Source organism: Pollachius pollachius (assembly GCF_949987615.1).
Source record: "Pollachius pollachius genome assembly, chromosome: 2".
NCBI classification, from domain to species: Eukaryota; Metazoa; Chordata; class Actinopteri; order Gadiformes; family Gadidae; genus Pollachius; species Pollachius pollachius.
Genome location: NC_136935.1, coordinates 43,237,905 through 43,260,503, shown reverse-complemented (window position 1 = coordinate 43,260,503; position 22,599 = coordinate 43,237,905). Strand labels below are relative to the sequence as shown.

General features: G+C 46.1%; 3 protein-coding genes across 4 annotated transcripts; 2 read left to right on the top strand and 1 right to left on the bottom strand.

The window, feature by feature from the left end:
* Window positions 1-148: 148 nt before the first annotated feature.
* Window positions 149-4,989, bottom strand: brat1 (BRCA1-associated ATM activator 1). The gene is made up of 12 exons (XM_079729936.1): window positions 4,638-4,989; window positions 4,314-4,462; window positions 4,078-4,231; window positions 3,465-3,921; window positions 3,153-3,326; window positions 2,963-3,054; window positions 2,640-2,746; window positions 2,290-2,476; window positions 2,116-2,189; window positions 1,871-1,958; window positions 1,484-1,755; window positions 149-1,190 (listed from the first exon to the last, which is right to left on the bottom strand). Exons 1-12 carry the CDS (start codon window positions 4,762-4,764, stop codon window positions 294-296), a joined length of 2,778 nt encoding a protein of 925 aa, XP_079586062.1. The 5' UTR covers window positions 4,765-4,989; the 3' UTR covers window positions 149-293.
* Window positions 4,990-5,214: 225 nt separating this feature from the next.
* eif3ba (eukaryotic translation initiation factor 3, subunit Ba) lies at window positions 5,215-12,855 on the top strand. Its single transcript, XM_079758508.1, has 19 exons — window positions 5,215-5,413; window positions 6,020-6,212; window positions 6,312-6,431; window positions 6,543-6,600; window positions 6,709-6,837; window positions 7,223-7,380; window positions 7,473-7,604; window positions 8,013-8,079; window positions 8,168-8,214; window positions 8,624-8,834; window positions 8,963-9,035; window positions 9,153-9,275; window positions 9,380-9,458; window positions 9,565-9,703; window positions 9,827-9,952; window positions 10,130-10,207; window positions 10,501-10,609; window positions 10,699-10,811; window positions 12,357-12,855. The coding sequence occupies exons 1-18, from the start codon at window positions 5,314-5,316 to the stop codon at window positions 10,797-10,799; spliced, it is 2,043 nt and encodes a 680-aa protein (XP_079614634.1). The 5' UTR covers window positions 5,215-5,313; the 3' UTR covers window positions 10,800-10,811; window positions 12,357-12,855.
* Window positions 12,856-14,935: 2,080 nt separating this feature from the next.
* Window positions 14,936-22,343, top strand: LOC307071039 (carbohydrate sulfotransferase 12-like). 2 transcript variants are annotated; one of them, XM_079729901.1, is made up of 7 exons: window positions 14,936-15,071; window positions 15,164-15,232; window positions 16,094-16,738; window positions 17,333-17,475; window positions 19,228-19,356; window positions 19,942-20,134; window positions 20,483-22,343. In XM_079729901.1, exons 2-7 carry the CDS (start codon window positions 15,194-15,196, stop codon window positions 20,747-20,749), a joined length of 1,416 nt encoding a protein of 471 aa, XP_079586027.1. In that variant the 5' UTR covers window positions 14,936-15,071; window positions 15,164-15,193; the 3' UTR covers window positions 20,750-22,343. The 2 variants fall into 2 exon arrangements, with proteins under 2 accessions (XP_079586027.1, XP_079586028.1); XM_079729902.1 differs by lacking the exon at window positions 15,164-15,232 and having other exon boundaries at window positions 14,980-15,071.
* Window positions 22,344-22,599: the final 256 nt, after the last annotated feature.

The following is a 22,599-nucleotide window of genomic DNA, read 5'->3' as shown; positions in this document are numbered from 1 at the left end:
CCAAGAGTTTGATGGACCGCCGATCAGAAAGCATAAACCCTCTCAGGCATCTCACGATTCAGACAACAGCGTGTTCACACAAGAGTTAATATGAAAAGACATTTATTCATTCCACAATTCATCTTCACATGAAAAATATAATTCATCAAGCAAGTGCACTTCAATTCCTGCATCATCATGTATGATAATAAAATAAAGGTACTTCCATAGATTATCACAATAGACTTAACATCTGCCTGACACACATCTTACATTTTAGTTGTCTCTAAAAAACCAGTGTGTGTGGGTTTGCGTCAGTAGCAGTCCACTATGACCTCTTGGCTGTTGGGGTCAGCGTGCCTGTCTCCAATGCTCAGGATGTCCTGCAGCAGAGACAGGGGAGAGTTCTGTACGTGGTCGCTGCTCTGGCTCAGAACCGACAGCCTCTCGTCCAAATCCAGCGAGCGCAACACATCGCACACCCTAACACTCCCACCGCCCTCCTCCTCCTCCTCCTCTCCTGTCCAATCACAACCCTTGGAACCCCCCCCCTTGCTCCCATTCGCTACGACGAGCAGCGCCTTGACCTCTTTCCCCCAGCTGCACCCCTGCAGCTCACAGGTCACCGCGGCGACGGCGGTGGACGGGGCGGCGCTGGCGGAGCAGACGGCGTCCCTGAGGTCCGTCAGCAGGCCGCAGGCCTTCAGAGCCACCGGCCGGTCGCAGTCGAACAGGCTGCTCAGCAGAACCGCCCACACCCCCTGCTCAACCAGACCGGCCAGCGCACCGCCCGGGTCCGCGTCCCCGGCGTCCCCGGCCTCCCCCTGTCCCCCCGGGCCGGCCCACTGGCCCGCCACCGCGTAGGGGTGCGGAGGCGGCTGCCGGGTCGAGGCGGCGTCCGGGCCCGACAGCGACGCGCCGAGAGGGGAAAGCGCTCGGTGGAGCAGGAGCCGAGCCAGCTCCAGGGTGTGAACTTTGACCTCCCAGTCCAGGTCGGCGCTTCCCAGCGAGAGCACCGAGCCCAAGGAGGTGGTCAGGAGCAGTGGTGGTGAGGAGGAGGAGGAGGAGGAGGAGGAGGGAGGTGGTGGTATTCCCGGTGCATTCTGGGACCACAAAGAGAACCAGGAGGAGAAGTATCGTATCACTGCCCTCCGCGGAAACCCCTCCGTGTCCCCAGAGACGATATCCAGTAGCCGCTTCACTAACGCAGTCTAAACAGAGAAACACACACACACACACACACACACACACACACACACACACACACACACACACACACACACACACACAGACACACACACACACACACACACACACAGGAGTCGGATGTTAAATGTAGTGCCTTTGAATTCCTTATTTTCCCCCATGGAATGAAACACGAGTTCAACTTTTATAAAAATGGTCATACAGCATTCAATCTCACAGTACGTACAATCTAGAAACATGTAGATATATTACAGATAAATATTACAGCATTAATGGTAACTGTTTCTCCAATGCCAACCTGTTCTGGACTGGGTGCCGCCCCCTGTTGCCAGCCGAGTGTAAATGTCTGTGCCAGCGCTTTGATGGCACTAGCCCTCACGTAACTCTCAGGGTCCTGCAGCGCCTCCACAAGGTGAGGAGTGAAACTGCTGACAAGTGGGTTCTCAGACGCACACTGGGCTGAGACATAAGAGGGAGACAAAGCCGCCAGATCTCCCAGAAACTCCACGGTGGAATCTCTGACCTCCCAGCGCACATCACACACACGCTTCCTCACAACTGACAGCAGATCTGCAGAAACACAGAAAACATACGGTTAGATGAAGATACTTTAAAAAGTCAACAAAAAGTTGAAAAAATCCACACGCAGGCATGTGGAGTAGGGGGAACTATTAGTGAGTAGTACCTTGTCCTAATGTGTCTCTTATTGAGGATGGCGGGACTGGAAGAACACTGATCCACTTGAGCACGGTCTGGTAGGACTTGTGTAGAACCTTATACACATTGAAACACACGTTATATTTTAACGATATTATTAAAATGATAGCAGATAGGTTTGTGAGTGGGGCTGCTTATGGTTTTACAATCTCTATAAAAACGTAAGGTTGAGTATAAATCACACACACCCACACCCACACACATAAAACTTACAGTGGGTTCAGAATCAGGGTTATCTAAATATGCTATCAGAACTGAGAAGACCTCGCTCATCCTCTCAGCAGCACCTGAAAGGACAAGAAACAAATTGTCAGGAATCAACTGTCAGGAATAACGACAGTGTGTTGGATCAGACACACATGTTCTACAAGCACATCCACACGTTACCTGGGCTTACAGCAAGAGCCGTCAGGGCCTCTAGACTACACCTTTGCACCTTGCCACAGCCAATCAAGTTTCGGTATGCTTTTGCGGAGCCAATAGGTGACACGGGGGCCTGGCCACTGCAAATTCTTAGTAGCGACAGGATTACAGTTACCAGACTTCCTATTGGACAGGGTAGCACGTCAGGAGGCTGAAATCGATAACAGAGAATGATGGAGGGAGGGAGGGAGGGAGAGAGAGAACAATGGACAGAGGGAGGGAGGGAGGGTGAGAGAAACAATTGCATACAGTTAGGTGCTGATGCTTTCCCGGTGGTATGTACAGCGTGCTCCACCAGATCTCCATTGTCTCACCGTGCACGTTAGCAGAGCGGCATGCGTCAGACAGACACAAAGCAGGGAGATGCAGGGGGTTTTACTGTTCATCAGCTCAGCCAATGAGGATCGCTGCTCTGCTGATCCTTGAATGGAAAATCGATTCAATGATGAAAGATGTTAAATAAGCAAATATTGACGTTTAATGTGCATTGTAACATGGTCATTGTGTCAATTTAAAATGATTATGACACAGGTGATCTACGTACAACATAACCACACCGAAGTGAAAATACATTTCATGAGATATGATATGCTTACTAAGGCAATATGCCAAATCGTAATACAGCCTTCTGTGTTACCTGCAGACTGTGTGCCCGGTAGAGTGAGGCCGGTGATCATTTCAAGGGGTAGGAGAAGCAGTCCTGCAGCCTTGGCTTTGTGGCTTAAGTCACTAAACAGTCAACACAGTTAGTAATACATACTGTATATGATAACGTTTCTGGGTCATTTCTACCTTCGTTTGGTTCCTTGCTTTAAACACAGCCTTACCGGTGGTCTCTGCGCAGAAGTGCCGCCCCAGCATGAATGAGTTCAGGTGGCTTGTAAGTATCCAGCATGTGGGAAATCAGGGAGTTGGCTGGCTGGCCCGAGTCTGGGTCATTTAGGTCTTGGTCCCGGGTTGGGTTATGTTGGCCTGTGGTCGGGTTGTCGCGGGAGGAGCAGCTGAAGACATCCAAAACAAAAAAGACAAAGAAAAGAAAGCAGAGGTTCACAGGTCAATCAAAACAATGACAATGTCCTTTGTGATGAAAATGCACACAGTGGCAGCGGAACCACAACCACTTGAACATGTGCACACACCTGTATGCAGTGAGTAGAACATCTAGCAGGAGCAAATGGAGCTGGCTGTGCCCTTCTGCAACCAGAGCCTCCAAGGGCTCCGACACGGCCTTGAGCAGAATGCCAAGAAGGGGATCTCTCGCCTGGCCAAAGACCAGGATCAGTAGCCTGAGACCCTGGAGGGTCTGGTGGCGCTCCTTATTCTCCTTTGAGACCAACGAGGCCTTCACATGCTCCAAGATCGCCATGACGACAGTCGCATAATCATTGCTGGACCCCAGGGTGAGGGCTAGACGCTGAACATCTGCATCGATCGTGACAGTTTTCCCGATGCTGCTCTTCTCTTCTCTCTCCATGTCCACACACTTCTCTGACAACTGCGATTGGTGGACCAGGATGTGGGCTAGCACATCATTGGCCGCCGCTGCAACGAATAGACTCGTGTCTGTCTGGAGCCGCAAGAGGACCTTGGTGAAGTCTGAGGAGAGTCGGGATGATTATGGTTCGATATAAAAATGTACAGTGGTGTTCACTATCATGCTGTACAGTAATATGTCTTAGGTCACTTACCTCCATTTATATGGATAAACAAACATCTGATTAAAAATTACCGAAAACATAAAGGGATGCTTACCTGTTTCCACCAGGAAGTGTAGAGCAGGGGAGTGCTGCAGCATTGCCCTTATGCCCTGTACCCAGCCTATCCTCACGCACGGATCATCCCAGAAACCGGCTTCTTGCCAGCGATGAGGAGGGTCAAAAACCGACCCCAGCAGCAGAGAGTTCTCCTGCGGTAGAACAAAAACAACGTCTGTGAATCCCTTGTGTCTCCAAACGTAACTAAATCTTATTTTGATCATTTGAATTTACCTGAAGCAGTTTGAAACTGCTCTCGGTGGCAGCCAATAAGCCAGTGAGTTTGAAGGTAAAGGAGAGTATAGTGGGGTCGGGAGACGCGTTATGAATCACAGTGGATATGAATTCAGGTAGACATGGGCATGCCTCTACTAAACCCGTGCCTATTATTGAAGAAAATACAGATGTATCATGTCATACAAGGATAACATAAAACATGTTTGTTATTATTTACATCATCAATGTATCTCAGTGTTTACATCAAGGTTTTCACCATAAAATGACAAACGTAGTGGTTTAGGAAGGCATTACGTTGTTATTTGACTTAAGGATACTTGCCTAAATCCGTGAGACCGCTGAACCAGTCCAGTAATTTCTCCAAGCTGGTGTCATCGGGTAGAGACTTGCCTGAGACCGCCAGCACTTTACAAAGTTGGGGCAGTAGCTTCTTACACTCCCCGTCCATGGTACTGATTTGGGCCAACAATTTAAAATCCCCTTTCAAAGCTCATTACATTAAACAAGTTAACAATAATAAAATCCCATCTTTAATTCTGTTTTAGTGGGAACAACACTGGTCAATCCATGTTGTCTAGCATTTGCGGAATGCATTTGACTGCGTCAATGGTTGTGATATAAAATGCTACAGCTCTGTGACAATTTTACATGATATCCATATCGCGGGTGCTTGTCTCGGATTTACCGGCGAGCAGCTTCCTACGTTTGGCGTACAGGTCAAGAAATAAGGCGCCACTGCATGCTTTTCCCTGACTTGAGGTTGTAGTGATGGGCCGAATACTGCGTAAATCCGCCATGTTTAGCCGATCCACATTTTTTACATTCGCTATTCCACGCTGTGCCACAGAGGTATACGCAAATTCCGGTCTTGCACTTCCGTCGCTTCGTCCATTTTCGCGTAATCGCACATGGTGCCTCACCGCTCCGGAGCCGCCAAGCCTTCTAAATTTCTAGATAATTCTCTTTTACTTATACATTTCCACAACTAACCTGTTAAATGCACGAAACTATGGACATGGCGGACGACCCGGAGTATGACGAAGAGGAACCTTCGTTCAGTGACTCGGAGGACTTCGTGGATGACATCGAAGAGGACGGTAAGCCTCGATGGAAATACGCCGGCTTCTGGCCTGCTACTGGGTGTGCTAACGTAGCTAACGTAGCTATACTAGCATATGGGCTAGCTACAGGGGAGCTTCAGCTAGCTTTCCGATTGACAGTTTTTCAAAAGCGATTCCTGACCCTATAAGCGTGTGGATGGCTAGTTTAGCTAAACACGGTGTAATGTCACGTACAGCTAAACTAGAGCTCTAAATGAATGCGTCTAATACGGTTTACTTTCATAAAGGCGTACCGACTTCCAAACCTTTCACAATGAACCCATTTTCACACGTCGCACAAATGGCGCAACAGAAAAGCTGCAGCAAACCAATTGACATTAGGTCCTTGAGGTTATCCAGTGCAGTTAACAATAACGCAATAGCTGCTATCGAGGTCTCTTATTTTGCATAGTTAATAGCCAAATTAGCACCGTACTCGGTTGAAGCAAAGAAAGGTTTTTTGTTCCGTGATTGTCATACAATTATAACGTTACAACCGTATGAACACTACCATCTTAGTTTATTAGTGTATATACCGTCGGGAGTACGTCTGCCATAAACCACCAACATACTAATGACTACCCACTCTTCTACTGTCCCCAGAGCTGTTGAGTGACCTCATGAGGGAGAAGCCACTCGAGGCTGATGGCATCGACTCCGTGGTGGTGGTGGACAATGTACCCCAAGTAGGCCCAGAGCGGCTGGAAAAATTGAAGAACGTTGTCAATAAAATCTTCTCCAAGTTCGGCAAGATCACCAATGAGTTCTGGCCAATGGACAATGGAATGACAAAAGGGTACAACCATGCATCTGTTACTTCTTCTGCGGAGCTTTTGCTATACCCCCGGTGACCAGTGTTGTTTCGTAGGGATAACTTTTGAATTGGTCTGTGTAGGTACATCTTCCTGGAGTACCTGGCCCCCACCCAGGCCCAGGAGGCGGTGAAGAACGCCGATGGATACAAACTGGACAAGCAGCACACCTTCAGGGTCAACGTCTTCACTGATTTTGACAAGTAAGTCTGGAATATTGGAGATAAGTGCTGTAAGACGTTGTTTGAGAATGGTTGAGAAGATGATTATTATTATTATTACTGCAACTATATGAAAATTGTTTCTGCCCTCAGATATATGAACATCAGTGATGAATGGGAGACTCCAGAAAAGCAGGAATTCAAGGACTTTGTACGTTGCATCCCCTTGGAAACAATGTCCCGTCTGTTTATGTTCAATGTGATAAGCCAAATGTTACGACCAATTGTATACTGAATGGTCAACTGTCCTTGTGTGCAGGGTAACATGCGCCACTGGACCGAAGACCCAGACTGCCGCGACCACTTCAGTGTGATTTACGAATCGGGAGAAAGGACCGCAATCTATGCAAATGACGCCAAGGAGTCCATCACAGTTGAAGAGAGAGCGGTCAGTCCAGTTTATTTGTCTGCTCTTGTCAGGGAAGGAAATAATGACATGAACAATATTTTTACTTCTGCCCCCCGATGTCGACTTTATTATGTACAGTAAATTTCTGTTGCATATCCTATGTCTTCAAATGTACCTCAGTTCTTGCCAAATGTTATGGTTGGATCAGTCTCTGGTTGGACTGAGTATGCCGGTCACCTCAAATGCTTCTGTGAACTGTTTACTGTCACAGCATCTAAAATGGGATAATGGTCCAACAATTTATATATTCTCTATTTTATTTTTATTCACAAATCATCAAACATCGTTAAGAACGATAGAATTGGAACTACCTTGGACGATTCAGAGTCAGTACCGCCCTAATGTGTTCTGTGTCCTCCTGCAGCGCTGGACGGAAACGTACGTGCGCTGGTCTCCCAAAGGCACCTACCTGGCCACCTTCCATCAGCGCGGCATTGCGCTGTGGGGCGGTGAGAAGTTCAAGCAGATCCAGAGGTTCAGTCACCAGGGAGTGTCCCTCATTGACTTCTCTCCATGCGAGAGGTAAGCACATGCCCTCTGTGTTTCCTTCAGCAAAGGGTACTTGTAGCTTTTGTTCATTAGTAGTGCTAAGAGTTGGGGGTATTTGCCTGCAGGTACGTGGTAACGTTCAGTCCCCTGATGGACACCAAGGAGGACCCCCAGGCTATTATCATCTGGGACATTCTGACCGGCCAGAAGAAGAGGGGCTTCCACTGTGAGAGCTCTGCTCACTGGCCCATCTTCAAGTGAGTACAACCCATAGCGGCTCATGAAATACGTTTACATTATGCAGTCGCTTTTATCCAAAGTGACCTGCAAGTGGGGGGGAAGAACAATCAAGGCATGCTAACAAATTGCAGCAGCTACACAATTCTTTAGTGCTACACAAAAGTTAAATAAACAGACGCCATTAACTGCACACTAGTTACCAAGGACTGAACACACAACGCCTCTGTACAATATTTTACCTTTTGGATTGTTAGTGTTGTCTATTAAGAAATGACCATTTTCGAACAGCATGTATAACATCACACTGAGAATAGTTTTAACTTCAATTAGTGTTTGTTTGCTTTAATGTTAATGGTTAATATTCCACACAATGTGTATTGCATGCTTGCCAGTCCTATGTGGTAACGGTATACATTTATGATCAGATGGAGCCACGATGGCAAGTTCTTTGCCAGGATGACCCAAGACACACTGAGCATCTACGAGGCTCCTGTAAGTTTACTATCACCTACTAATGCATTTGGCACCATGTTGTCCTATTGGAGAACCAGTGACACTAATCACCGCCTTCCTCTTGTAGTCTATGGGTCTGCTCGACAAGAAGAGTCTGAAGATCTTTGGAATCAAGTAAGTCTTTGCTGTCCAAAGTATTCTGGTAAAAGTGTTTTGCCAATGAGGTAATCCGTACCTCCTAAGAGTACTTTGAAAGATTGCAGTGGACTTTTCTAAAAACACATTCCCGTACTCTGGCTTTTTCCGTGTAGTAATTAGGAACAGTTGCACAAATCCAGCAGTGACCTGTCAGTAAGCACCCCAAATTTGTAAAATATTTTTGGGTTTTGAGGCAAAACGTATAATAAGAAAAGCATAATACATTTTTGTCCCGAAAAAGCTTTTGACTGTAAATTTGAGGGGGGAACATTTTTAACCACTAGGCTTAAGCATGTGTAAAAATGGTAAACAGGCATGGACAGAGAGAGAAAGATGGCCAGTTTCTTTGTTGTTAAACTACAGCTCCCTCTCCCCTCTCGTGCAGGGACTTCTCATGGTCTCCAGGAGATAACGTCATCGCCTACTGGGTGCCCGAGGACAAGGACATCCCAGCCAGGGTGACCCTGTCGCAAATGCCCACGCGTGAGGAGATCCGTGTGCGTAACCTGTTCAACGTGGTGGACTGCAAGCTGCACTGGCAGAGGAACGGCGACTACCTCTGTGTAAAGGTGGACCGAACCCCCAAGGGAACACCGGTAAGGAAAAATGAGGCAGGGCCCACCCGGCCATCTTCTAGATCTCTTTATTTACATGTCAATTTGTCTCTATCTCTGTATCATATATACATTTTAATCGTGACACATGGTTGTCTTTTTCCTTTCAGGGTGTGGTCACCAACTTTGAAATCTTCCGCATGCGTGAGAAGCAGGTGCCCGTCGACGTGGTGGAGATGAAGGGTGCGTATCGTGTCTTAAACACTTTAGAAACACTTGTGTGTTGCGCCGGACCTGGCCTCCTCTCTCCCAGGAAGCTCACTCTTTGCTCTGTCACACTCACACGTCTCTCCCTTGCAGAGGCCATCATCGCGTTCGCGTGGGAGCCCAACGGCAGCAAGTTTGCTGTTCTCCACGGGGAGTCTCCCCGAATCAACTCCTCCTTCTATCACGTCAAGAACAACGGGAAGATCGATCTCATAAGTTAGTGCCTTTTAGCTCCCGCCTGCATGATCGATCTGACCTCGTACATACAAACCCCAGTCGATCTGTACTGCCGGTCCACCTGCGTGTGTCTCTCTCCCCAGAGTCGTTTGACAAACAGCAGGCCAACAGCATCTTCTGGAGCCCTCAAGGACAGTTTTTGGTGCTGGCTGGACTCCGGAGGTAAGTTGGATATATATCCAACTCCGATCTGTCTGTCTGTCTGTCTCTCTGCATGTGTGCGCTGGTGCACCAGCATAACTTCTCGCCTTGTTTGTTTCCCCTGCAGTATGAACGGAGCGCTCGCCTTCGTGGACACTTCAGACTGCACCATGATGAACATCGCCGAGCACTACATGGCCTCGGACGTGGAGTGGGACCCCACCGGCCGCTATGTCGTCACCTCCGTCTCCTGGTGGAGCCACAAGGTAAGCCGCGCCGCCCTGATCCCCTCACAGACTGATGACAACTGATGGATTCACTGAGTTCCTGTTTGTACATGTCAGTCTCATCATCTGTGCGTACCTGTTTGTGTGTGTGTGTGTGTCTAGGTGGACAACGCCTACTGGCTGTGGACGTTCCAGGGCCGCCTGCTGCAGAAGAACAACAAGGACCGCTTCTGTCAGCTCCTGTGGAGACCTCGACCAGCCACGCTGCTCGGAGTCGAGGAGATTAAGGTGCGTGACTTAAGAGCCGCTGATGTCTTCGCGTCTCATCTGAGAACTCGGCTCATTGATGACTGGTTCAAACTTTACAGTCTGAACTTCCACACAGCACATGTCTGCTGATGCATCTTATGTGGTTTCAATGCATCATCGTCTTCCTAACATCGTGATGTCTCTCGTCCTTCACAGGTGATCAAGAAGGATCTGAAGAAGTACTCCAAGATCTTTGAGCAGAAGGATCGTCTGAGTCAGTCCAAGGCCTCTAAGGTTTGACACCATCTACTTAACACTCTTATCTGAGGCCTTTGAGGCTTTGTTGCAATCGTCTTGTGTTTTAACATTCTTGAACAAAAGGAAAACGTCCCCTTTTTAAGACATTAAAATGCAACAATAGTATATGGATGACGCCATTAACCGGCGTCTTATAAGTATTATAAGACGTATTATAAGTATTATAAGTATTATAAGTATTGGTATCTTGAAGTAATACCATTGCAGACCCTGTATCTGCTTATGTTGCTGGTGGGTAACACCGTGGGGGGTTGGTTTTGTGTGTTTAGGAGTTGGTGGACAAGCGTCGGGCCATGATGGACGAGTACCGTCTCTACAGGGAGGCAGCCATCCAGACCCTGCTGGAGCAGAAGGACCTCCGTCTGGAGCTGCGAGGAGGTAGGACGCCGCCACTGATTGCCTGAAATTTTTGTTTTTTAAAGTGGCTTTCACCTGGTCCGCTGACGCTTTGGACAATGTCTTTTCAGGGGTGGACACGGATGAGCTGGACAGCAACGTGGAGGACTGGGAGGAAGAGACCATTGAGTTTTTTATCAACGAAGAAATCATTCCCCTCGGAGATCTGTAGTCCACTCCGCAGGTATGACGATCACAGTGGAAGGCTTTGGCTAATTTGCATTGTCAGTGTGATTCTCGCCTCAGCGGCTTGATTTGTAATGTGTACATTTATAGTAGTTTGTCACTAGGGCTGCACAATATCGAATTTTTATCGCGCTGACCATATTGGCGTCCCACGATGACACGTAGTGTTCTCACGATATTTTTTTTAAATAATGCATCCGCAAAAAAAAGAGAACCAAAAAAGAAACAAGCCCCGCCCATGCCGTATACGCCCTACCTCCGCGGCAAAGCAAACCAAGCGCTCCCTGTACACCTGTCTGCGACTGCGTGAGTCCATCCTGCACAGCGGCGCGAAGCCTGAAAAAGACTAGCGATTACTTTGAAAGACACATACACAATTACAATGTCTGACAAAGTTTTGGTTGAAGAGCTCGTCCCTCGTCCCCGATCTTCTTCCGTTACATTGAAATATTTCGTATTTAGGGCAATTGATCCAAACTAGCAAAAAACAATCGGCAAAGGGTGCTGGAGAGTTGTGGCTGCGTCGCAAGGCAACGCAAAAAAATGATTCAGCCACCTGAAAGCACACCACAGAATAGAATATGAGGATTGCATGAAGGCCAGTGTTGCATCGGCTGCTAACGTCAGCTGTCCCGGTACCTCGTCAGCTGCAGCTCAGACTTCAATAAAAGCGAGCGTGTACAGCGCAACACCGTATGTGTCCAAGTCACAACGACACACAGAAATCACGATGCAATTACTTTCCATTTGGCATCCAATAAATACCGTCCGCAATGAAGGGTTTTAAAAATGGTTAACATACTGGATAGGTATGTAATCCCCTCGCGAAATTATTTCTTTCAGAGTGGCATTACCTGCGCTGTATGCAAAACGCTGAGGAGGAATAGAGAGGGACCTCACAGCTGTCGAGTACTTTGCCACTGCCACTGACCTATGGTCAAGTAGAACGATGGAACCGTACAGAGTAGATGCAGAGTAGATGCCTGCAAACGGCATTTTTCCCGCAAGACCACACTGCAAGAGTTAATTTCCCAGAGACTGAGGGAAGGGTGGCCTCTTGGGGCTTGCAGCAGGACAGACTTGTCTGCATTACAACACAGGGCCATAGCACCAAATTCTGGGCCCTGTATACCAGCGGTACTGATGGGGGCCCCCCCCCGGAGAATTGTTGACCGGGGGGAGGGTGGGCGGGGGACATGGCCTGACGGCAATTTGCCGCTGAGCACGGGGCCTATCGCCATGACTATCTTCCACTACTTCCACTATGATAATATACATTCCAAGGTAATTAAGTAAGTGGGGAAACGATAAAGATTAGTTTGGAGGTAATCCACTATAAATATGATCCAATGTAAAGCGTCTTGTTGGTTTATCGTCAATTTGCGTTCTTGATATTTTTCTATATGTTATGTATCATTTGTTTACACTTCTGTTTTTGAACGGGTCATTAGCCGTTTAATGGAAAGATAAGTGTTGGAGCTTCTCTGGATATGGCATTCAACCAATTCTTCTTCTTCCTTTCTGCTTTGTGTTGTGTGTTCAGTACATCCGTGTTTGTGTGAGGTGACGAGACCGGTGGGGGTGAACGGAGGGGGCAGAGGACCACGCTCGGAATCTTGGGGCTCCTCACAGATCCCCACGTTCCACATTAGTGACATCACAAAAACAAAAAGAGCACGCATCGTTACTCCAGCCGCACCAGGAGAGAGTGTGGAAATATACTCTGTATCACTCTTTATCACTTTTTTTCATTTTCTGGACAAAGATAGTTTTAATAATTGGAGTTTCTCAATCTTTTTATTATCGGCCCTCTCTCCTATTGTGACCTCTGACCTTGCGGTGAACCCGGTATGGGTCACCGCTGGCCAGCGGGGGGTGCCGTAGAAGAGCGGTGCGGGAGTGATGTGACCAAACGAATAGCCTTTTTAGTTCTTGTGCTACGGTGGCGCTACGGTGGCCTGTATCCTCCTCCATTCAGACTGGTCCTCCACACAGCGGGGGGCGGTGCTGTGGGGAGAACTTTAAATAAACAGTCAAACACACTACCGATGCTCTTTGCTTCTGTTTACTTTGCCGGCTGTGTCCGCACTGCGCTGATGCTCTCGGCCTTCTCTGTACTTTACTGTCTACGTAAATCATCCAATGGGACTCCTCACCATATATTGCACCCTTTCACAGAAATGTTATCATAGGACAAACAAGTGTCGCGCATAACACGTAATATGCGTCTGGCGTCATTATGTGCCAGGGTACGGGCTGTAGACTAAACTACTGTGAGGATAAGAACTACCTGCGCTGCCTTGTGTATATAAAAGGAGTAGACCCACATATTAGGTACCAGCAGCGCTAAATAGGGATCCGTCATTCAGTATGATATAATTGTATATGAATAGCCCTTGTTAATGTATAGATTATGTTACTAAAATTAACTAGTCACCTTTGGAAGGTGAACACACCTTGTGGGGGTGGGATGGCATGATATGGAAATCAACACCATGAATATAACCACAAGAACGACGTAAAGGTAAAAAATAAAGTACTTTTATCTCGAGTTGGAAGTAGAGGGCAGAACTGTTGGTGGGCCGGAGCAGTGGGCCATATAGAGGGCTCTACGGTGTGGTGAGGCATGTATTCTGGATTTTATTTCAAGATAACTTTTTTCAGACCAAAGGGAAATTTATTTTGGACTTGATCATATTTATTATTCTTTCTCGCCTGTTAATTCGTTCTCTTTGCGGACTTCTACTCCCATATATTTTGGTATTATATCCCTTTGTCACTAGTGTTTAAAGTTATGGGGTAATGTATGGAATGTCATTCGAGTCAAAAATGTATAAATAGATAAATATGGCTGTGAAATATAGGTGAGGCCATAAATATATGAATTAGTCAATACATTGAAAAGATTTACAAGAGGACTAGTTTATTAATTTCAGGGGACTTTTATTTCATAATGCCCCGTTTATTAATTGAATGCCACATTTCCATCTGGTGTATTCAAATTGGTCGGGCGTATGGGTCTCAGACAAAAGCGTCCGCGATTTCTCGAGTTGATAGTCCGGACCACACAAGGGTAGGGAGCATATCGCCTACTAGAGACGTGCGTCCCGCACCTGTGCTTGCCTTGAAGTATCGTTAACTTCTTGGACATCTTCCATACGAACACGGTGCTCAACCAGTCTAAAACAATTTAAGACTTCGTCATCAATGTGACCCCAGAGATGCTCAGTAATATCTTGAATATCGCCCGATTATTTCTGAAAAAGCTTCCAATACATGCCAGAATAGCATCCGATGATAAACCATGTTGATCCATTTTTTCTGCTAAGAATAGCAAAGTGTATCTCGGAGCCCATCGATGTCTTCCTGTGTTAGTAATTCCCTTCCATCCACTTGAGATTTCGTGTAGGCCTACTCCTGTATATTTGCTACTGTGTATTCAGTAAATCAGTGCTGTTGCTTTGGTCTGAGATAACCACGCCCCACACAGGTTTACCAGATGGAAAAAGTCCCCTGAAATAAATAAAAAGTCCTTGTGGAAAACGTCCTTTATCAAATATAACGTATTTATTTAAGTATATAGACTAACTAAAATATTTATATTTATTTATATTGTATTGCCTCCTTTATTTTATTCATATTTATCTTTTAATTTGTTGAATTTGGGCTCAAATGGCATTTCATACTACACACACACACACACACACACACACACACACACACACACACACACACACACACACACACACACACACACACACACACACACACACACACACAGACACACACACACACACACATGACCTTCCATAAATGGCATCCGACGTGTTCTGTCAAAGGATATTCAACGTCGTCATTTTGCAAACAGTAATTAATTATGACAGGGGCAATTTGTTTGAGCATTCATTCGTAACCCATATAAATATATTATAGTCTCGGTGACCAGTTTAGAGGACAAGTTCTGATGTGTATCCGCAAGCGCATACAGCTTAAACCAAATCCAGTATCTCCAGTAAATCAAAACTTGCAAGTGCCAACAAGTGAAAGGTCTCCCTTCCCTTTCACAGAGGTGGGTGGACCAACGGGCAGCCTTACGTGCAAGTCTCGCGATTCTTTACATATGTATTGAAAGACCGCTGTACTCTCCTCTCGTGGGCCACCCGGCGGTCTCATCACCGGGAGAGAGGACGGGGAGGAGGCACCGAAAGCGCCGAAAGGACGTCGTAGAGGCACCTTAAAGCAGATATACAATGTAGCTGTAAGTCCAAAGATCAACCTTATTCAAATAACAAGAATAATTGACGACCGCGACTTTGGTGATATGTTGATTGTTTGATTGTTGAATCGCAGTAACGGAGCCAAATTGGGGTTCAGTCGTTCATGGGACACGCTGAAAAGGGGTTTCAAGACGCTGAAAATGTAAGGATAATCTACCGCTCGTTGGCTTTTGGTTGAATGGCTGTCGAAAGAAGAGCCTTTGTATGAAGAGTGACAATAGGGAACGGTTAAATGCGTCCTAGGTCCCTGCAATAAATGTATAAATGTGGTTTGTTTTCGGAATGTTGAGGGAGCAAATAATGGCATGTGGGTATAGACGGAAGCGAGCGTGGCCAATAGGTCTGGTGGATGGAGCATATTTCTTTCCGTCTGTGTGATCAAAATAGTCTTATGCAGTGTGCGTGGAGTACTGGGGTGAAACCACAACAATTCAGCTGGAAAGAAAGCGCAGAAGTAACCTATCATTTAATCCCCGGAATGTTATGCATACTTCTGAATTTGAATATATATATGTATTCATATAAATGCTAACTAAATCTATGCATCGTTTTGATAAATATTATTTAGGCATTTATTCAAGGGGGGGAACAAAAGAAGCAACTTACCTTCCAAAAGCCCACCCCATCAAATAGTTTTCTTTCACATATACGTGACAACTGAGCAGCTTGCTTGCTTGCAGCAAATTTTCCCAGGACTTCAGTCAGGTCCGAAACTTGCTTTATATTTACACTAGTTTAGAAAGGCATGCGGCCATACATTGATGTTTTGTGGTCACTTTATGACCTTTTCCATTACTGAGGGTCTATTCATTAGCGTGTGTTTAAATACCAAAATGTAAATAACACCTTTTACTTGGCATATTATTTATTTATTTAAAAAACTTGGTTTATATTTTTTGGCCAAATACTACTGATCAGAAATGCGTTGTTGTCATTTGTTAATTTGATCACAAATCAAATACAGCAACAATACATTGTGATTCATACTTCCTCTTCCTGTCAGCTGTGGTGGCCCGACAGGAAGCAGCACCCTTCCGTGAAAGATGGTTGCCATGGAGCTGAGATAGAATCTTTCTGTTTCTCAACCAATCGGGGCTCGGCGTCTGGTTCGACCATGGGTACATGGCGCGGGCTGCGAGTGGCCTTCATCGTGGGCTCTCTGTTCATGATCCTGATGATCATCGTGTACTGGGACGACGTTGGCGGCTTCAGCCTCTACCCCCAGCGGGACACCCAACACTTCCAGGTCCACCCCCGTCCCGCCGGGTCCCTCACCACCCCCGGCCTGGTGCAGCAGCAGCCCACCTCCACCCGCTCCAGCCCAGGTCTCCGCCCCAGCGGCTCCCTCTCACCCCTGGCCGACTCTAAGGACGGCTCACCCTTTCATTCTCCCGCAGCGCCAGGCTCAGAGAAACCTCCACACGAAGACAGACACGGGGGAGATGAGAGGATGAGGGATGAACCGGGAGAGGAGGATAAGGGAAGGACACAGGAGGAGAGGAAGCAGAGGATTATGGACGTGTGCTCCGGGAAAACCTCTGGCGACTTCCCGGGCAGGACTCGGGCATTCGAGCAAATCCCCAACAGAGAGCTGGACCACCTGATAGTGGACGACACCCACCAGATCATCTACTGCTATGTTCCTAAGGTACGCCAGCGGTGTGTGTGTGTGTGTGTGTGTGTGTGTGTGTGTGTGTGTGTGTGTGTTTAAAACAGGAAGAGCTGTCCCGTTTTTGCCAAATAATGTGCTGCAGTGGTCCAGCCCTGAACTACGTTATTTTCCTAAACGGGAATGCCAAGAGAAGTTTATTCCGCTCATACCATGGTTACAACAACTATAAGATATTACTTATTTCCATCTGTGACGTTTTTCGAAGGAAACATGTGGTCGATAGTTCTATTTGTCCGTTGTTAATGTTGGATTTGTAGCGAATTGATTTGGAACTGTTAAAAGGCATGTTAAAAAGAGATTTGCCGTTATTAAAAATGATGCATACCTCTGGAAAATAATGGAACAATCAGGGTCAAGTATTAAAAAGAAGCTTCGGTGTATACAAATATGCATAAATATATATTCTCCGCCAAATGTGGCAAAATGACAATGTCCAGGCCAAGTTCACTGGATGATCCTACACAGGATTATTAGATCGCCTACTCAAAGGCTCCTGGTATGATCCATCACTCATTACCCCCCCCCCCCCCCCCCACACACACACACACACACACCTCTCCCTACATGCAGGTAGCCTGTACCAACTGGAAGAGGGTGATGGTGGTGCTCTCCCAGTCTCTGGTGTCCCCGTCGTCAGGGAAACCCTACACTGAACCGCAGGACATCCCAGCCGACATGGTCCACAACAACTCCATCCACCTAACATTTGCCAAGTAGGAGCCGGCCTACACACCCATTAGATGCGCACGCACACAGACATGCACACACAGAAACAGCTTTATTCTTGGAGTCGGTTTTTGTGTGGTTTTTGTTGATTGATTTATAGATCCAGTCATTGACTTTATTCAGCTGTAGCTGAGAACTGTACTCCCTTTATAGATATTAAAGAATTAATAGTAAAAATAACGGTCCAAAATAGTTATAATTATTTCTATCACTTTACAATAAGGGTATATTGACTAGCCATTAATGAGCATGACTTAATGCAGTATAAAGCATTAACTGACTAACTTAGATTAGACTTAATTAAACTGTTAATTAACAGTTTACTTATGGTCTTGTAATCATTTACTAATGGTGTTCATGTTAACTAACGGTGTTCATGTTAACTAAGGTATTCATTTCTACATCCTCTAGATTCTTAATGATATATAATGATGCTTATAACTGCATTGTTAAGCAATGTTAATTAATGGTTAATTAATGCACCCTTATGGTAAAGAGTTGCCTTATTACTAATATATAAATTATCAATAAATATATATATCTATATATATATATGTGTGTGTGTGTGTGTGTGTGTGTGTGTGTGTGTGTGTGTGTGTGTGTGTGTGTTTGTGTGTGTGTGTATATATAGATATGCTATTTTCTCCCCATTTTCCTATAAAGGGCTCTTGGTACCTTGGTGAGCAAGGGAGCCACCGCGGGAAGGCGGTAGTAGTGGAAAAACACTGGGTATCTAGTGACAGGAGAATAACAGACTTCTTTCCTTTGGCTCTCAGCTAGCATTTTCATTGTTTGGCCTTTTAAAAACACATTCTTAGACACGACACTGTTCTTGTTTTTCTTCTTTCTCCTTTCGCTTCAAAAGGTTTGTTTTGCCTATCCACCTTTACAGTTATGTTTTATTAAATTAAATGTTATTGTTAAAACATTGCTTTTGAAACCCCACACCGGCTGATCTTTTTTTTTTATGCATGAATTAGCGCACCACAATTCATTTCGATTTTATCATGCCAATTTAAAATGAGGGCATGCAAAACACATGTACAAAAAGTGTAGTTATTTCTACTAAAGCTGCCAACCGAAATGCAGTGAGCCGTAGAAATGTGCTTTGCTGTGATTTTGCCCGTGGGAACATTAGGGGCCACTGTTCTGCATTTCCCGGACACTATTTGCCGGACACTATTTACTGGTGACTTGGAAGAAGGAGCGATGTGTAGGGAGCAGTGATTGGACAGGAGGAGCAGGGTCCTCCGACACAGGCAGACCTTTCTCTGGCCCTCAGCCGCTCTTATTAGTCTCATGTGCACGACCCGCGCGGTAGTTTTCCATCTGCATGAAAGGGCTAAGTGGAAGTTAAATATATGTTCCCTCTCTCAGCAATGCTACTTCAAATTGCCTGCAGCGTGACTCCGTTTCAAAACATTGAGGCTTCTCTGTGTGCCAAGTCGTCACACCTGTAGACAGGCCCATGCTGACGGCTAGACTTGAAATTACAGGGACTGCAAAAAATATTTGTGCTAAGGATATTCCAACTTTCTTGATTGTTGTTGTGGTTCCTTTCTTTCTTTCTTTCTTTCTTTCTTTCTTTCTTTCTTTCTTTCTTTCTTTCTTTCTTTCTTTCTTTCTTTCTTTCTTTCTTTCTTTCTTCCTTCTTTTTATTGGGCTTTGTTTTTCTTTGCCTACTTTCGTTTTTTTGTCTAAACATGTGGCTGTCTTATCTCTCTCTGATTCCTCTGCAGGTTCTGGCGTCACTACGGTTCCCTGTCCCGCCACCTGATGGCGCTCAAGCTGCAGCACTACACTAAGTTTATTTTTGTCCGGGACCCCTTCGTACGTCTCATATCAGCCTACAGGAACAAGTTTGAAAGGTGTGTGCCTAACCATTGCAATATTTCAACAGGTCAAATTGCCATTTTGTGTTTGTTTGTGTATGTGTGTGTGTTTGTCTGTGTATAATAAGCATGGAATGTCAAGCAATAATTGGGGAACCAAACCATCGACTACAACCTGGGGTTTGTGTGTGTGTGTGTGTGTGTGTGTGTGTGTCTGTGTGTGTGTGTATAATAAGCATGGAATGTCAAGCAATAATTGGGGAACCAAACCATCGACTACAACCTGGGGTTTGTGTGTGTGTGTGTGTGTGTCTGTGTCTGTGTCTGTGTCTGTGTGTGTGTGTATAATAAGCATGGAATGTCAAGCAATAATTGGGGAACCAAACCATCGACTACAACCTGGGGTTTGTGTGTGTGTGTGTGTGTGTGTGTCTGTGTGCGTGTGTATAATAATTATGGAATGTCAAGCAATAATTGGGGAACCAAACCATCGACTACAACCTGGGGTTTGTGTGTGTGTGTGTGTGTGTGTGTGTGTGTGTGTGTGTGATAAGCATGGAATGTCAAGCAATAATTGGGGAACAACCTGTGGTTATTTTTTTTGTGGGTGTGTGTTTAAAGCGCCAACGAGAACTTCTACCGGCAGTTTGGTTCGGTCATGCTGCGTCGCTATGGTAACGCGACAGGGGATGTCCCAGAGAGCGCGGCGGACGCCTTCGCTGCGGGGGTCAGGCCCTCGTTTCAGCAGTTTATCACATATCTCCTGGACGCAGACACCGAGAAGGAGGCTGTCTTTAATGAGCACTGGCGGCAGGTACAAACCCACACACAGACACACTCACGCTAGTCACACACGCACACACACTCAATATCACACTCATTCACCCACATGCGTACATGCACACACACACACACACACACACACACACACACACACACACACACACACACACACACACACACACACACACACACACACACACACACAAACACATAGCCACAAACTTACACACACTAACTCACAAACGGTCACGCACACACACACACAGTTAATCAGGCACACACACACACAGTTAAACAGACACACCCATAGTCACACACATGCATAGTCACATACATACTATGTATGCCGTTCAAACAGTAGCCATGTGTTTCTTTGCAGATCTACCGTCTGTGCCATCCATGCCAGGTCCAGTATGACTTTGTCGGACACCTGGAAACCCTGGAGGCGGACTCGAAACAGCTGCTGAGGATCCTGGGAGTGGATCAGTGGATTCACTTCCCCACCGGCGCGCGCAACCGCACCGCCACCAGCTGGGAACGGGATTGGTTCTCCCACATCTCCATCGCGGAAAGGGAAGCACTTTACAAGCTGTACCAGCCCGACTTTGAGCTCTTCGGATACCCCAAGCCCGAGCGGGAGCTTTGAGAGCCACGGCGGCGGGACGCCATCGCTTATACGTTCCCATATGCACACAGCGTCACCTCTTTTCAGCCGGGATAAAGGGGATGTCACCGCAGCGCTGTCTATAACCATAGCTTCCCCCGTACCTTACACGATGTAAGTGCCTCCGCCAGAGTTATTTATTAAACTAGATCCATCCCCCCCCTGCCCCGCCTCACCCCTCTTGCCCACTGCATCCGTCAACGGACGGATCCCATTGACTTTGAATGGGGCGGAGCCGCAATGCATTGTGGATCCATCTGTTCCGTTGGATCCGTCGGCTCCGTCAAGAAAGTGGAAAAAATGTTCAACTTTTCAGGCAGCGACGGATCCGTCATCCAATCAGATCGCGTATGCTCGGGCTTGGCTGACGTAGGCCTCTGCAAAGACTACTCCCCCGTCCGTCAGCCACGCCTTCCGTCACCCGTTGACGGACGGTGCAGTGGGTAGACGGCGTCACTCTGCCTTCAGCCAGCCCTAACGCACCAGTCCTCACCAGGCTGGGGGGGTTCAGGGCACACGCACTTGCAAGATAATTTATTTCTACTTTGGTTCATTTGTATAGCAAACTGGATGGAATTTTGTAAGACTCATGACACTGTCGAGGCTGGAGTGTTATATGAAGGTGTGTTGCGGAGAAATAAAGTGTGCTTTTTTTTTGGTCAAATATGGGATGTTCTGATCATGTTTTTTCTCTTTTCTTTCTCCTTATCGTTCTTGGTGTGTATGTAACATGGTTTTATATAAATTCTTCTTCGCTGCCTTTTGATATAAAGTCGAGGGGGCTAAGCTGCAGGCGCTTATGCTAGGAGAAGGAAAGGGGTTGTAGGTTTGAGTCCTGCAATGACGAAGTCAGGATTAATCTCCCGAGGTACTTTGCTCAGACTGCAGTCATCTCAATTTCAAATCAATAACTGATAAGACATCCAAAGCGCGGGTCAGGTAGTTATTAAGAGACTTATCTGTGATTGCTGGGGTTTATTGTGAAACACTGAAAGTATATCAATGTCTTAGTCTGGCTATTGCCAGACCAAGATCAATCGTAGATTGCACGTTGGTCTGGGGAAGCTGCTGTCATTTTCTTCAGCACAAGAGGCGTGATCAATGGGCCTAGTTCAAATTACTCTGTACGCGATTGGCTGCTTGCCGTCGCTTCCCTGTCGTCATTGTGTTAAACAAGCCAAAAGCACGCCATGGGGAAAAGCCAGCTTGGAGATTGGCTCCCGCAAAAACGTATCGGAAGCAGAAAGAAATGTATTGCTCCTCTCCAGACCCTTGTGCAGGGCGAAGTCAAATCGCCGGCACAATGGGCGGGGCTACCCAGTCTATCATTGTCTATCTATACATCTTCATCTAAACATGCCTTGTAGAATATATCTGCAGCTTGGTAAGATGGATTCAAATTGTATGTGGAGGAATAGATCACTCTAACTGAAAAATTCTATATTACACTAGGGAAAGTGGTTTGAATTGCTTGAATTGTATTGAGTTCTTTAAACATTGTACAATACATTTAAAAGTAAATTGGCCCAAAAAACGAGTATAACAGAATAGTATCTGCAATATCATTCTTAAATATCTGTTTTGCTTATTGCGTGGTATGGAATGTGATTAGATAGATAGCTTTTCTTGCTTGCAATCATAATGTTTCACCAAATAGATCTTTCTCTAGCAAGATTATTTCAGTAGTCAGTGTCCGGACATTTAAACTATCTAAACTGAAAAAAGATAGTGGTGGAACTATTAAAAATGTTGTGCTAATAATAAGATATATTCGTAGGATTATATGCCTACATGTATTACACATGAATTATATATATTTAAATTAGATGCTG

Coding starts and splice junctions, on each gene's coding strand:
- brat1 (XM_079729936.1), bottom strand. CDS start 4,764: ATGGACGGGGAGTGTAAGAAGCTACTGCCCCAACTTTGTAAAGTGCTG. Junction 4,463..4,637: donor CAGCGGTCTCACGGATTTAG/GCAAGTATCCTT, acceptor CTTCAATAATAG/GCACGGGTTTAGTAGAGGCA. Junction 2,190..2,289: donor GGCTCTTGCTGTAAGCCCAG/GTAACGTGTGGA, acceptor TTGTCCTTTCAG/GTGCTGCTGAGAGGATGAGC.
- LOC307071039 (XM_079729901.1), top strand. CDS start 15,194: ATGGGACACGCTGAAAAGGGGTTTCAAGACGCTGAAAAT. Junction 17,476..19,227: donor ATCCACCTAACATTTGCCAA/GTAGGAGCCGGC, acceptor ATTCCTCTGCAG/GTTCTGGCGTCACTACGGTT. Junction 19,357..19,941: donor TACAGGAACAAGTTTGAAAG/GTGTGTGCCTAA, acceptor GTGTGTTTAAAG/CGCCAACGAGAACTTCTACC.
- eif3ba (XM_079758508.1), top strand. CDS start 5,314: ATGCACGAAACTATGGACATGGCGGACGACCCGGAGTATGACGAAGAG. Junction 7,605..8,012: donor GCTCACTGGCCCATCTTCAA/GTGAGTACAACC, acceptor ATTTATGATCAG/ATGGAGCCACGATGGCAAGT. Junction 8,080..8,167: donor TGAGCATCTACGAGGCTCCT/GTAAGTTTACTA, acceptor TTCCTCTTGTAG/TCTATGGGTCTGCTCGACAA.